A 16,634-nucleotide genomic window follows, 5' to 3' on the forward strand; every position below is an offset into this window, starting at 1 on the left:
CTATCCTTGAGGATCCTCTCCATTAGCTTGCCTATAACTGAAGTCAAGCTCACCGGCCTATAATTCCCTGGGTTATCCCTCTGACCCTTCTTAAACAACGGTACTACATTTGCAATGCGCCAATCCTCTGGGACCTCACCTGTGTCCAAAGAAGAGACAAAGATTTGCATCAGAGGCCCAGCAATTTCATCCCTCACCTCCCTTAACAGCCTGGGATAGATGCCATCAGGCCCCGGAGATTTATCCGTCTTTATACTGTCTAAAAGTCCCAACACCTCTTCCCTCGTGATGACTATATCCCTCAACGGATCCTCAAACTCCTCAAGCACAGCACCAGACATCAGGCCCCTCTCCTGCGTGAATACCGACGCAAAGTATTCATTCAGGATCTCCCCCATTCCCCCAGGCTCCAAGCATAGTACCCCTCCTCTGTCCCTGAGAGGACCAATCTTCCCTCTAACCATCCTTTTATTTCTAACATAGGAGTAAAATGCCTTAGGATTTTCTTTAATCCTACCCGCCAAAGCCATTTCATGGCCCCTTTTTGCCTTTCTGATGCCACAAGTCTTCAGCATTACAACTGGGATGTTGTCAGAAGCCATAGTACTTAGCTGTTTCTTGATATTACATGGAGTAAATCAAATTGGTTGAAGATTGGCATATGTGATGCCAACCTCAGGATGAGGTTGAGATGTATTATTCATTTGGGATATTTGACTGAAGATGATTGCATATGTTTAACCCTTGACTTTTGCACTGAAATATTAGGCTCTACTATCATGAAGGAAGGAAATACTTGTTGAACTCCCTCCTCTTGTTATTTGTCTATTTGGATAAGACAGCACTGCAGATCTGTTGGTTGTGGGATTGCTTAGCTCTCACTGTAGAATGTTGCTTCTGCTGTTTAGTATGTTTGTGATCCTGTGTTATAGGTTTACCAGGTTGGCACTTTATTTTTAAGTATGCCTGGTGCTGTTGTTGGCATGCAATCCCACATTCCTCATTACACCAGGACTGGTCCCCTCCCTTGACAATAGCGTCAGGCCTGATTTTGCAGATTGTGATGGAACAGAATTCTGTTGGTGTTGATTGCTCTTAGCACCTCGTGGATACCCAGCCTTGTACTGCTAGAACTGTTTTGAATCCATTTCATTTTATTTCATACAGGACTGACTGCAGATAGTGTTTGATAATGGACCTTATCACAGATTCATTGCAAGCAGTGTGCGATGATAGATCATGGGCATGATTTTACCACCTGCTGTGCTGATTGAATAGTATAGTGGGGTGGGAAATTTCAACGGGACCCAAAAAATTGAATTCACACCTGGTATCTGTCAGGTCACAATCTTCCAGGGCCACTTTTTGTGATGTGATCAGCTTCGTACTCTGATTCAAATATTCATAATGTCATTTACATCTGTTATGCAAGCTCTGGAAACTATTATCTGAGGTCACTTAGATTTCCAACTTCGCTAATGAAGGTTCCCACCAACGAGGATCACAGCTGGTCCCCAGAACAAGAACCAGACGTGATGGACTTACCGGTGGGTCTGGAGGCTATTGAGGCCCCCTGAGTGGTTGGAGCGTGGGGGAAGAAGTGGCAATACCTTCTGGGCACCCTGGCACTGCCCACCAGGTAACTCTACATCAGGGGAGGAGGGCTTGTGGTGGGGCCATCAGTCAGAGGTCGAGGCTGCTGATCGGGAGGCCAGCAATTGGGGGAAGGGGTTTATTGGGGGGGGGCACGATTGGCAATCGGGGGTGGCTATGGGAGGGTTGGCAAGGGAGGTCTGTGGGCGATGTGGTGTACCTCAGGCTTGGTGTACAAGTGGTGTACCTCAGGGATCTGTTTAGGGGCCACTGCTGTTTGTCATTTTTATAAATGACCTAGATGAGGGTGTAGAAGGATGGGTTAGTAAATTTGCTGACGACACCAAAGTCGGAGGAGTTGTAGTGAGGATGGATGTTACAGTTTGCAGAGGGACATAATAAGCTGCAGAGCTGGGCTGAGAGGTGGCAAATGGAGTTTAATGTGGAAAAGTGTTAGGTGACTCACTTTGGTAAGAGTAACAGGAGTACAGAATGTAGGGCTAATGGAAGGACTCTTGGTAGTGTCAACATGCAGAGAGATCTCCGTGTATATGTGCATAGATCCCTGAAAGTTGGCACCCAGGTTGATAAGGTTGTTAAGAAGGCGTACAGTGTGTTAGCTTTTGTTGGTAGAGGGATTGAATTTCGGAGCCGTGAGGTCATGTTGCAACTTTACAAAACTCTGGTGCGGCCGCACTTGGAGTATTACGTACAGTTCTGGTCGCCGCATTATAAGAAAGATATGGAGACATTGGAAAGGGTGCAGAGGAGGTTTACCAGGATGTTGGCTGGTATGGTGGGAAGGTCTTATGAGGAAAGGCTGAGGGACTTGAAGTTGTTTTCGTTAGAAAGAAGAAGGTTGAGAGGTGACCTAATTGAGGCGTACAAGATGATCAGAGTGTTAGATAGGGTGGATAGTGAGAGCCTTTTTCCTCAGATGGTGACGGCTAACACGAGGGAACATAGCTTTAAATTAAGGGGTGGTAATTATAGGACCGATGTCAGATGTAGGTTCTTTACTCAGAGGGTAGTAAGGGCGTGGAATGCCCTGCCTGCAGCAGTTGTGGACTCGCCAACTTTAAGGGCGTTCAAATGGTCTGTGGATAGGCATATGGATAACATTGGAATAGTTTAGGTTAGAGGGTCATTAGATTGGTTCCACTGGTTGGCGCAACATCGAGGGCCGAAGGGCCTGCACTGCACTGTAATGTTCTATGTTCTATGTCCTTGGGGATGGAGGGATGGGTTGACTGATCTCCCATATACTGTGTAGATTTATAAGTGTCTTAATTCTAACCATCCCAAGTCTGAAAACTGGAGAGTTTCTGTATGACCCCCCAACCACCATGAAACTCCCTACTACCAAAAAAATGACAAAGTGTGGGAAAATTGTATGTGGTAGCTCACTGAAAAACCTGGAGTGAATCTCTCTGGTTTTCGGACTTCTTTGACACTTACAGCAGAATTTTAACACCTCTTTACGGCCATTTTGTGGCGAGAAAATGCCATAAAATTGGGTGTAAAACGGTTAGCGCAAATGGCATCCGTTTTCGCAACTGGCATGATTTTACGACACCCAGATTTCCGGTGTGGTCTGTCTCTCGCCGGAATTGGATGAGAGGCTGGTTAATTTGTTGAAATTTATTTAAATGTTGATTTCCATGTTTTTAGTGACCCTGGTGCTCAATCATCCGAGCTCACTTGCCTTTATGGCCTTGTTGGGAGAGGTTCTCTCTGATGAGGAAAACACCTGCTCCCCATGAATGGGGAACAGTTGTGTTGGCCTCACTAGTGGAACTGGAAGCCATTGAGGCCCCCCAGGGAGGCAAAGGGCAAGGCGGGGTTGCCCCTTGGGCAGTGCCAGACTGGCAGTGCCAGCTGTTCCCTGGGCAATGTCCCCTGGGCACCTGGGCAATACCCACTGAGCAGTGCCAGGGGACAGGGTCTGTGGGAGGCAGTGCTGGGGTGGGGCCTGTGTATGGGCAGAGCCTGTGAGGGCAATGCTGGGGGCAGGGCCCGTGAGTGTATGGGGCCTGTGGATGGATAGCCAAATGGGGGTGAGGTCTGTGAAAGAGGGGTAAATGAGAGTGGATCCTGCAGGGGAAGGGGACCGCTGCCACTCTGCATGCAATCGGTGGGGGAGGGTGGCAGAGCTACAGTGTGGAAGTGAGTGGGTCTGTGATCGGTCTGGACAGTGGGGAGGCGGCGGGGGCTGCATCTCCAGCCAAGGCCCCTGTAATTGCAGGGGCAGGGGATGCAGGTTGAGGTTGCCTGCAGTTGCAGGAGCCTGACAGCTCTCTCTCTCTCTTTGTCTGTCAGACCCTTGCTACTGTTAATGTCCACACATGGACAATACTTCTCCCTGTAGGCTGTCAGGTGGGTTAAGCCCCATCAAACAGCTTCTCTGGCCAGAAACGGACTTGTCCAAAATTTTAAAGACAGAGTACACAATGTTGGGCCTGAAAATGCGTCCAAAAAATGGATCTGGAACTCTCTCAGTTTCACACCTGTTCAACACTTAGAAAAAAATCTCGTAAAGTTTCACCCTTAGAATTTTTGGGGGAAAGTTATGCTGCTTGTTTCAGACTGACAGAGGTGCAGTGTGATGAGAGATCTGGTATAGTTATGGACTTACTGCAGGTATTTTTTTAAAAATTGACTTGTTTTTCTCCTTGTCTGTGGAAAATAAAACAGAGTAGAAGAGATACGTACTGAATCGTGGCATTTCTTTTTGTAATCTTTGCAAAACAAAAATTTAGACCCTGTAGACACATGTCAGCTGTGGCCTAAATCACAATCCAGTTAAATAGTGCTAAAGCTGCTGCTTCACTATAGGTAAGTTGCATGATCAAGCAGTCACTGAACAATTGCAAACATGAAGCTTTTACTGTTATTAACCTAACTCATTGAGTGAGAATTCACAATTAAGTTCAAATAATCTCTCGAATTAGTTTATGTTTTTCTGAGCGTTCAGAGGGGCAATTGTCCCAAAATAATTCTAAATGTCGAATTTGTGGAAAAACTGGAGTAAATCATGCTGGATTTTTCAAAATGAATCTCCCACATTCTGTGCATTGCAGGGTGCCTCAGTGTGAGTCAGTTCAAAAAACAGTGGGTGGGGCTTATTCCCACTGGAGAGGTTGGCAGCATAGCGCTCAGTGGGCCACCGTGCATGTGCTGGTCTGTCAGTGCCGAGATCAGCGCACGCGCAGTGGCTCCTGTCTGCCAGAGTGCGACCCCCCTCGCCCCCTATGCAGTTCTGACCCCCTCCCAACCTTCTCAGCAGGCTGTCCCCACCTCAACCCTGATAGCCAGCCCTGATCGCTGGCCTCCCTCCCTCTGATCATAATCACGAGTGCAGAGGGGCAGCAGGACCCTCTGCCCCATTAGGTCCTGCCCCCATTAGGCCCCACCCCTTGGCATTGACTAATGCCTCATGAGCAGTGCTGAGATGCCCCCTGAGCATTGACACAGTGCCCCTTGGGCAGTGCCAGAGATCCCAGGCTGGCATTGCCAAATTGGCAATGCTCAGAGGGCACCCCAGCACCTCGATTGCCTCCCCTTTCACTCCAGCGGAGTCAGATCGCCAACTCCCTGCAAGTATACTAAACCCCGCTGGAGTGAACTACTCCTTCTGGGCTGGCGGGGAGAGGCTAGCGACTCTGGAGACTTCAGTCCTGGGCTCACTAATTTGTTTCAAATATTTTTAAATGGTCATCTACGTGTATTATGTAGCTCCGCGCCAATTTCTGGCATGGAGCTGATTGGGCTGGACTTCTGGTGCTGGGAAATGCATGGAGGCCTTGGGCCCAGTAGGGAGCCCATGAAACAGCCTCCATTAGAGTCTCCCGGCCCACTGTGCTACAAAAGCGTGTAGTGGGATGGGAGAATCAACCCCTGCATATTTCAGCAGAAGTCCACAATTCAGATAAGGAAGACAAACATAATTACAGTTACATAATTCATCTTAATTATGGCTGATCATCAAATTCAATATCCTGATTCCTCCTTCCTCTCATATCACTTGATCCCTTCAACCCCAAGAGCAATGTTTAATTTCTTCTTGATATCAGACATCTCAACTACATTCAGTGGTAGTGAATTCCACACACTTGCCACCCTCTGCGTGAAGAAATTTCTCCTCACCTCAGTCCTAAAAGTTTTAGTCCTTATTCTCAAACTATGACCCCTAGTTCTGAACTCCCACACCATAGGGTAAATTCAGAAAAAATGTTCCCAATCTAACCCTGTTAGCATTTTATATGAGATCCCCTCTCGCTGTTCTAAACTCCAGTGAATATAAGCCTAACCGACTTGGTCTGTCCTCATATGACGGACCTGCCATCCCAGGAATCAGTCTGGTAAACCTTCGCTGTAGTCCCTTTATAGCAAGGACATTCTTCCTCAGATAAGGACACTAAAACTGCACACTATACTCCAGGTGTGGCCTTACCAACACTCTTTTCAATTGATGCATAGAACATAGAACATTACAGCGCAGAACAGGCCCTTCAGCCCACGATGTTGCGCCGACCAATTAAAAAAGCAATGACCCTCTAACCTAAACCAATCCCTTTCCATCCATAAACCTATCCACGGATCTCTTAAACGCCCCCAAACTAGGCGCATCTACAACTGCAGCAGGCAGGGCATTCCAATCCCTCACCACCCTCTGGGTAAAGAACCTACCTCTGACATCCGTCCTATATCTACCACCTCTTAATTTAAAGCTATGCCCCCTCGTGCTAGCTTTCTCCATCCAAGGAAAAAGGCTATCACTGTCCACCCTATCTAAACCTCTAATCATCTTATATGTTTCAATAAGGTCCCCTCTTAGCCGCCTTCTTTCTAACGAAAACAACCCCAAATCCCTCAGTCTCTCCTCATAGGACCTTCCCTCCATACCAGGCAACATCCTGGTAAACCTCCTCTGCACCCTCTCCAATGCCTCCACATCCTTCCCATAATGTGGGGACCAGAACTGCACACAATACTCCAAGTGCGGACGCACCAAAGTTTTGTACAGTTGCAACATGACGTTGCGGCTCCTAAATTCAATCCCCCTACCAATAAACGCCAAGACACCGTATGCCTTCCTAACTACCTTATCTACTTGATTCCCAACTTTCAGGGATCTATGTACACATACACCTAGATCCCTCTGTTCATCCACACTATTCAGAGTCCTCCCGTTAGCCCTATACTCTACACATCTGTTATTCCTGCCAAAGTGAATTACCTCACACTTTTCCGCATTAAACTCCATCTGCCACCTCTCGGCCCAGCTCTTGTCCAAGTCTCTCTGTAAACTATGACACCCCTCTTCACTATCTACCATTCCTCCGACTTTGGTATCATCAGCAAATTTACTGATCCACCCAACTATACCCTCATCCAGATCATTTATAAAAATTACAAACAGCAGTGGCCCCAAAACAGATCCCTGAGGCACACCACTTGTAACCGAACTCCATGACGAATACTTTCCATCAACCACCACCCTCTGTCTCCTATCTGCTAGCCAATTCCTGATCCAATTAACTAAATCACCCTCAATCCCATACATCTGCAATTTCTGCAGAAGCCTTCCATGGTGAACCTTATCAAATGCCTTACTAAAGTCCATATATACCACGTCAACTGCCTTACCCCCATCCACCTCTTTGGTCACTTTCTCAAAAAACTCAATAAGGCACGACCTACCCTTCACAAAACCGTGCTATCTCCAATCAATACATTACTCTCTAAATAACTATAAATCCTATCCCTAATAATTTTTTCTAAAACTTTGCCCACAACAGAAGTAAGACTCACCGGTCTATAATTCCCGGGGAAGTCTCTGTTCCCCTTCTTAAACAATGGGACAACATTCGCTATCCTCCAATCCTCTGGCACTATACCTGTGACCAACGATGACCTGAAGATCAGAGCCAGAGGCTCTGCAATCGCCTCTCTTGCCCCCCAGAGAATCCTAGGGTAAACCCCATCCAGCCCAGGGGACTTATCTATTTTCAAACCCTCAAGAATATCTAGCACATCCTCCTTATCAACTGCAATACTATCCAGTTTACAACCCTGTAACCCAGTGTTCTCCACAGCTACATTTATGTCTCCCTGCGTGAATACCAAAGAGAAATATTGGTTCAATGCCTCTCCAATCTCTTCCGGTTCCACACATAACTTCCCACTGCTGTCTCTAACTGGCCCTAATCTTGTCCTAACCAATCTTCTGCTCTTAACATATCTATAGAACGCCTTAGGATTCTCCTTAATCCTATCAGCCAAAATCTTCTTGTGTCCTCTTTTAGCTCTTCTTAACTCACTCTTCAACTCCCTCCTAGCCAATCTAAAGCTTTCCAGTGCACTACCTGAGCCCTCAAGTCTCATCCTGACATAAGCCTCCTTTTTCCTTTTAACCAGCGAAACAACTTTTTTAGTGCACCACGGTTCCCTTGCTCAACCATTTCCTCCTTGCCTGACAGTGACATACATATCAAGGACTCGCAGTAGCTGCTCCTTGAAAAAACTCCACATTTCGGACGTTCCCAGCCCCTGTAGTCTCCTAGTCCAACCTATGCTTCCTAATTCTCTCCTAATAGCCTCATAATTACCCTTCCCCCAGCTAAAACTACTGTCCCGAAACATCCCTATGCAAAACATCCCTATCCCTGTACTCAAATCCTCCCCTTATAAAGGCCAGCATACTATTTGCCTTCTTTACTGCCTGCAGTATCTGCGTGCTTACAATGGACAATGACTCCAAGGTCTCCAAGTTCAAAAGAAGAGTCATACTGTGTTTTAAATGTTAATTCTCCACAGATGCCCCCAGACCCACTGCGTTTTTCCAGCACTTTGTTTTAGTTTCAGATCTCCAGCACTCACAGTATCTTGATTTTATTAAACAAATTTTCTTGCCTTTTGTCTATTTCCCTCCCTTGAGCAAATTTTTAATTCACTGTTGTACTTTGGCACAATACCTGTTTCTCAAGATTTTCAGAAAACGATAATTGTGCCTCCACCATCTCCCTCCCAATTTCTTTCAAGTATTTTGGAATATGTACCCATATGGTAACTTCTTTACTTTTAATTTTGTTAACATTTTTTAAATAGTATGTCCTTTTGAATATTTATCTTAAGTATTGGTTCCTCTTCACACATTCCATATACGATTTCAATAATGAATGTTAACTAACTCAAAGTTTCTGTCCAATACTTCTAATTTTCTTTTTCTTAAATAGCTGAATAATTTGGTTGGCCTCGTGAGAGGGAAACTGACAAGAATGCAGAGAACAATATTATCAGCACTGATTGTAATTGAAGTACATGCTAAGGATGTAGTGGCTAACCTGCTGGATGAAAATGTTCAAAGCGTGAATGACTTTGAATGGATTAGTCAACTCAGGTAAAGGCCAGAAAGGTTTGCATGATATGTAACAGAGATTGGGGGTTTGCTGCCATGACCTCATTATATCAAGGTAACAGAAAGCAAATGGTTTACTGGTGGTTCTTTCACCTACTTCCCCAAATTGATGAAATTACATAATACAATGGTCAAAGCCTTTGGCCGAGAAACTCATTTGGTTGTCTTTGTAAATTAAGTATTAGTAGACAATAGATGATTTTCTAAAACAAAAACAGAAAATACTGGAAAATGTCAGCATGTCTGACAGCATCTATGGGGAGAGAATGAGAGCCATCGTTTCAAGTCTAGGTAACCTGTCATCAGAGCTAAGAGCAAAGAGAATCAGCAGAGATTTATATTATGAAGGTGGTGGGGGTGGGGGGGATGGAATGGGACAAAGGAGGATACAGAAGGCTGATAAGATGCTAAAAGGTTTATTAAGTGATCACAATGCATGAATGGCAGAACAGAGGTACAGATGCTTAAGGGACTGTCTTAGGGATGATAAAATGGATGTAAATGGAAATGAGGTGAAGGTGGAGGAGAGAGTACATGCTCTCAAGTTGTTAAACTCAGTGAGACGCTGTTCCTCCAGCTTCTGCTCCAGTTGCTTCCTGTCATTTGGCACTTCAACACACCATCCTGTTCTCCTGTCCATATGTCCGTCCTTGGCTTTTTGCAATGTTCCAGCAAACCCCAATCCAAACTGGAGGAGTAGCACTTCATCTTCCGATTGGGCACCTTACTGCCTTCTGGACTGAACATTGAGTCCAACAACTTGAGAGCGTGGACTCTATCCTCCACCTTCACCCCATTTCTATTTACTTAATTTCATTTCATTCATCCATTTTATCATCCTTCTTTCTCACTTCCATTTTTCCACTTCTCCATTCCAGCTCTCCTTATTGCCGTCTAGACTTGAAATATTGGCACTATTCTGTTTCCACAGATGCTATCAGACCTGCTGAGATTTTCCAGCATTTTCTGTTTTTGTTTCAGATTTCAGCATCTGCAATATTTTGCTTTGATCTTAGCTGATTTTCTGAAATGGTAGATAGTAAGTCAGATCACAGGATCAAGTACCAGATGGATAACATAAAACCCTTAAACTGGACACTAGTTATCCTTTATACTGATTTATTCAGATTCTGAGTAATTGTTTTATTATGCTATATGTCAGTTCCCATCGGACCATAAGATATAGAAGCAGAATTACGCCATTTGGTTCATCAAGTCTGCTTTGCCATTCCATCGTAGCTGATAAGATTCTCATCCCCATTTTCCTGCCTTCTCCCTTAACCCTTGGTCTCCTCACTGATTAAGAACCTATTTATCTCTGTCTTAAAGACATTCGATGACCTGGCCTCCACAGCTCTCTGTGGCAATGAGTTCCACAGATTCACCACTTTCTGGCTGAAGAAATTCTTTCTCATCTCAGTTTTAAAGGAATGCCCCTTCACTCTGAGGTTGAGTTCTAGTCTCTCCCATTAGTGGAAACATCCTCTCCACATCCACTCTAGCTAGGTCTCTCAGTATTCTGTAAGTTTCAATGAGATCCCTCCTCATCCTTCTAAACTCCATTGAATATAGACCAAGATTCCTGTCCTCATATGACAAACCCTTCATTCCTGGGATCATTCTTGTGAACCTTTTATGGACCTTCTCCAAGGCCAGCACATCCTTCCTTAGGTATGGGGCCCAAAATTGCTCACAATATTTCAGATGGGGTTTGACCAGAGCCTTATACAGCCTCAGCCATGCATCCCTGCTCTTGTATTCTAGCCCTCTGGAAACGAATGCTAACATTGAATTTGTCTTCCTAACTGCCAACTGAACCTGCATGTTAACCTGAAGAGAGTCCTGAATCAGGACTCCCAAGTGCTTTTGTGCTGCTGATTTCCAAAGCATTTCCCATTTAGAAAATAGTCTACGCCTGTCTTCTTCCTACCAAAGTGCATAACTTCATACTTCCCCCCATTGTATTTCGTCTACCACTTTTTTGCCCACTTTCTCAGCCTGCCCAAGCCACTCTGCATCTTCCCCACTTCGTCAACACTAACTGTCCCTCTACATATCTTGGTATCACCTGCAAATTTAGCAACCATGCTCTCAGTTCCATCTTCCAGATCATTAATGTATATCATGAAAAGTTGTGGTCCTAACACTGATCCCTGTGGAAAACCACTAGTCACGGGTTCCCATCCTGAAAAGGACCCCCTTATCCCCGCTCTCAGCCTTCTGTCTGTCAGGCAATCTTCTATCCATGCCAGTACCTTGCCTCTAACACCATTGGCTGTTAGCTGATTTAGCAGCCTCCCATAAGGCATCTTGTCAAAGGCTTTCTGAAAATCCAACTAAATCACGTCCACTTGCACTCGTTTGTATTATGTCTTTGTTACCCTCTCAAAGAATTCTAACAGATTTGACAGACATGACGTCCCTTTGACGAAGCCATTATGACTCAGCCCTATTTTACCATGCATTTCCAAGTATTCCACAATTCCGTCCTTACATAATAGACTCCAAGATCTTACCCACAATCAAATCAGGCTAACCGGCTTATAATTTCTCATCTTCTACTTCCCTCCCTTCTTAACCAGGGGTGTCACATAAACCTTTTTCCAGTCCTCTGGCACCTTCCCTGACTCCACCTGAAAGTTCATGACCAATGCCTCCACAATTTCCTCAGCAATTTCCTTCTGAACCCTGGTGTGTAGTCCATCTGGTCCAGATGATTTATCCACTTTCAGACCTTTCAGCATCCCTTGCACCTTCTACTTCGTGACGGCCGCTACATTTACCTCTGCCCCCAACTGTCTTGAAGTTCTGACATGTTACTGATGTCTTTCACTGTGAAGACTGATACAAAGTACCCATTCAATTCCTCTGCCATTTCTTTGACCCCCATTATTACTTCTCTAGCTTAATTTTCCAACAGTCCGATGTCCATTTTTGCCTCTCTCTTACCTTTTATATATCTAAAAAAAGCTCTTGCAATCTTCAATTGTATTACTATCTAGCTTATCCTCATATTTCATCTCCTCCATCCTTATTGTTTTTCTAGTTGTCCTCTGCTGCTATTAAATTCCCAATCCTCACGATATGCTCTTTCCTTTGCTTTTATGCTATCCCTTACTTCCCTGGTCAGACATGGTTGCCTCAATCTCTCCTTAACATGCTTTCTCTTCCTTGGAATGAATTTATGTTGCGCCTTCTGAATTATCCCCAAAAACTTCTGCCACTGTTCTGGAGTCTTTCCAATTAAATCTGGCCAGCTCCTCTCTCATGGCCTTGTAGTTTCTTTTACTCAATTGTAACACCATTCTATCTGATTCTAATGTCTACCTCTTGAACTGCAGGATGAATTCTATCATATTTTCATAGAATCGCAGAAAACCTACAGTGCAGAATGAGGCCATTCGGCCCATCGAGTCTGCACCGATAACAATCCTACCCCAGACCCTATCCCCCAATCCCACACATTTAACCCGCTAATCCCTCTAACCTATATATATCGGGCCAATTTAGCATGGCTAATCAACCTTACCTGCACATCTTTGGACTATGGGAGGAAACCGGACTACCAGGAGAAAACCCATGCAGACATGGGAAGAATGCTCAAATTCCACACAGTGATCCAAGCTGGGAATCAAGCCTAGGTCCTTCGAGCTGTGAGGCAGCAATGCTAACCACTGTGCCATCGTGCTGCCCCAGTTGTGGTCACTGCCCTCTAGGCGTTCCTTCACCTTAAATTGCCTTTTTAAGTTTTCCTCATTATACATCACCAGATCCAGAAGTAACTGTTCCCTAGTGGGCTCTAGCACGAGCTGTTCCAAAAAACTATTTCATTGACATCCCACAAATTCTTTAACTTGGGATCTGCTACCAACTTGATTTTTCCAGTCCACCTATATATTGAAATCCCCTATGATTACTGTAATATTGCCTTTCTTACATGTCTTTTCTATCTCCTGATTTATTTTCTGTCTGACATCCTGATTACCGCTAGGGGGCCCGTACATAATTCCTATCAGGGTCTTTTTCCCTTTGCGATTCCTCAACTCTACCTACACAGACTCAACACCATCCGACCCAAAATCACTTCTTGCTAATGATTTAATTTTGTTTCTTACCAACAAGGCAAGCCCGCCTCCTCTACCCATCAGCCTGTCCTTTTGATAGGGCACATATCCTTGAATATTCAGATTTCACCTCTGATCCCCTTGCAGCCACATCTCTGTGATGCCCACAAAATTGTACCCTCCAATTGCAATATATGCTTCCAGCTCATTTGCCTTGTTCCGTATGCTGCGTAGATACAGCACCCTCAATGCCATGTTGACCCCTTCCCATAGTTGTCCCTTTATCTGCTGTGCTTGAAGTTTTATTCCTGCCAATTTCCATACCTCTACTCTCTGACTAGTACTGAAAACTTTACTAACTTCTGTTGAGTCCTGAGAAATTAATATTTCCCATGTAGATCAGTATTAACTTTAATTAATTTGGTACACATCTTTTTCTGCCTCTCATTCTCCACTCCCCCAACTATCTGATTCCTCCCATTTCAGAACTATTCTTTATCTTAAAGATGTGTGCCTCAGACCTTTCTGTACTTTGCACCTCCTTATCCTGGTGCTTCATCCCTTGGGGTGGGGGTACCTGATTCAGGAGATGATAATCATCACTGACCTATGTGATATTTCAGTATAATACCTTCTTCTCATCAAGAGTGGAATGGTTTTGTGTGTGGGAAAATCCCAACTGTTCTGAATGCCCATTCAATTTATTTCCAAATCTCAAGTGACCATTAAAACTGGGTTGAATAAGTAAATGGATTATGCTATGTATGGGCCCGATTTTACCATTTTGATTCTAAGTGCTGAATCTGGGCACAATTCAGATCTGACTTGGAAAATGTTCTCAGGTGCTTCCATACGTGCTTAGCCTGAAAAAAAATCGCCAGTCTGAATCACATTGTTTCAGGGCTTTCACGCCCGAAATGCTGCAGCTCTGATTGGAGCCTTCAACTGAGCGTGCGCAGTGAGAAAAAAGTTCAAAAAATGAGCCCCTGTTATATTGCTCCCAGGCCGCAAAAAGCGAATAAAGTGACCCGGGAGCAAAAAGCAGGAGCGATGGCACCCACAGACATCACCCCACCCCCACAACACAACTGTCTCCCTTATCCACCTAGTCCCCCCCACCCCCGCTACCCAGACCGATTGCAACCCTCTGCACCCCCCCCAACCGATTGCCAGCAGAGTGACAGTGGACTGACCCTTCCTCTCCACCACTACCACCACCAGAGATCCATCTGGCTTCCCTCCATTACAGAACGATTGGGCCTCCCTCCTCCCCCACTCCCCACCAGAGAGCAATCTGGCCCTCCTTCTCCTTTCCCCCCACTCCCTCATCAGAGAATGATCTGGCCTGCCTCGACCCCCGCCCCACCCATCAGAGAGTCAGAGAGCCTCTGGAAGCTCTGAACCTACCTATTCAGAAGCTGGAGCCCCCAAAACAGATCTTTGCCAGGCATGTTGGTTTTGTGCCAAATCTGGATGGGCGAACGTGATGCTAAAGAGGGACATGCAGGTAAAGTTGGGCGAGCAACCATTAATTCAATTTAAATGCATGCAAATACATTTAAATTGCTGTTGCCCCCGTTTCAGGCATGATTCGGATTGTGGCCATTTTCAGGCCTTGGTAAAGTGGGCACGGATCGTGCTGATCACCTCATGCCTGACTTTACCAAGTTTTCGTGCCCCTATGTCTTTGTAACATTAGTATTGAAGCACGGAAAATTGTCTTTCAGATACTACTGGGCACAGAATGACCTCCGTGTGTGTGCAGTGAATGCTGAATTTCTCTATGGATATGAATACTTGGGAAACACCGGTCGCCTAGTCATCACTCCACTCACAGACAGGTAAAATTGATCTTTTCACTTTTACATTGTCGCATTTTGGTAATAATTTTTCTTGATGGTGGAATCTTTAAGTGTTTAAATATTTTATGTATTCGATCTATGTTATTATTTCTATAAATTATTAAAGTAACAAAGTCTGACTGGTGAACTGTGGGTTAATACCCAAGAAGCAAAAGTACAGACAAGATTGTAGTAAGAATATATAATGCATTTACATATGAACTTAAACAATTAAATTTCTAGCCTTTAGTGCCTGCAGTGCCTTCTCAAAATAGATCATGACAAAGTGGTAGTGAGTGAGCCATTTCCTTGTCTGCTGTAGCATGCAGCCATCAAGCAGTGAGTTCAAAACCTCCACAACTCTCTGGGTGAAAAGTCTTTTTCTTATCTCCCCTCTAACCTTTCTGTCAATCATTTCAAATCTATGCCTCCTACTCACTGACTGCTCTGCTAAAATAAATAGGCCTTTCCTATTCACTCAATCCTGCCCCTCACAATTATGTACATCTCAATCAAATCTTCCCTCAACCTCCTCTGTTCCAAGGTGAACAACCATGCCTGATCCAATCTTTCATCATAGCTGCATTTCCAGTCCTGGCAACTTCCTGTAAATCACCTCTGTACTCTCTCTCTAATACAATTACTTCCCTTCTGTAATGAGGTGACCAGAACTGTCTATAGTACTTAAGCTTGTGGCCACTTGCCTTTGAAACCACCTTATCATTCAGTCCTGCTACTTTCAGAGATCTGTGGACTTTCAGTCCAAGATCTCTCACTTTCTCTACACCTTTAGTGTCCTCCCAATTATTGTATAATCTTTTACCTCAATTCCCTGCAATATTCCTTTTGAGATGAAAGATGAAGAACAACATCTGATCTTCTGATTAGGCACTTTGAAACCTTACGGACTCAACATTGAGTTCAACAACTTGAGACCATGAACTTTATCTTCCACTTTATATTTTAACCTTTGGTACCAGTCTGTATCTTGTTATCATGTTTTGTCTTAAAAACATAAATAAGAATATGAGAACTAGGAGCAGGCGTAAGCCATCTGGCCCCTCGAGCTTGCTCCGCCATTCAGTAAGATCATGGCTGATCTTTGTGGACTCAGCTACGCTTATCTGGCTGCTCACCATAACCCTTAATTCCTTTACTGGTCAAAAATTTATCTATCCTTGCCTTAAAAATGTCTTAGGAAGTGTTACAACAACTTAATAATGCTGTTAAAGAGCATGCAGAATCATTAGTTTTATAAATAGAAACATGGGGAGGGATATTCTGGCTGCACTCACCCAAAAACTGGAAAATCCCGCTGGAGAGCAATGGACCTTTCCATTGTCCAACCCTCACTCTCTCTGATTCCCGCGACAGAGAGACAAAATTCATCTTATGGGGAGAATTTTAACCCCCAGGATGGGTAGGAGAGAAATAAGGATGGTGGCATGGTGGGCTTAAGATAAAACTGACTCCATTCTGCCGTGAATAAGCTTACTTCCAATTTAACAGGGGCAGGTTGATGAGGTGGGCCAGCAGCTAATTCTGCTAGTAAGGCTGTGTGTTTAAGATTTTAACAGACTTTTGCATAGAACACCTATAGCTTAGGATTCCTAGGCATGGGAAACTTGGGAAAAGGAGATGGGATATTCAATGCAGCATATGAGACTTTCCAGCACTGTTAGTGGGTCAGGAGCCATACTCTCCTCTCTCTCTTTC

General features: G+C 44.6%; 1 protein-coding gene across 1 annotated transcript in view; it reads left to right on the plus strand.

The window, feature by feature from the left end:
- Positions 1–16,634, plus strand: part of dnah1 (dynein, axonemal, heavy chain 1) — a 537,372-nt gene that overhangs the window by 229,922 nt on the left and 290,816 nt on the right. The window contains exons 28-29 of the mRNA XM_080184401.1: positions 8,832–8,995; positions 14,805–14,918. Coding sequence (XP_080040527.1) covers positions 8,832–8,995; positions 14,805–14,918 — 278 coding nt within the window. The remainder of the gene's footprint in view (positions 1–8,831; positions 8,996–14,804; positions 14,919–16,634) is intronic.

The sequence above is a fragment of the Carcharhinus amblyrhynchos genome, chromosome 3 (genome assembly GCF_965287045.1).
Source record: "Carcharhinus amblyrhynchos chromosome 3, sCarAmb.v2.hapA, whole genome shotgun sequence".
In the NCBI taxonomy this organism is placed as follows: Eukaryota; Metazoa; Chordata; class Chondrichthyes; order Carcharhiniformes; family Carcharhinidae; genus Carcharhinus; species Carcharhinus amblyrhynchos.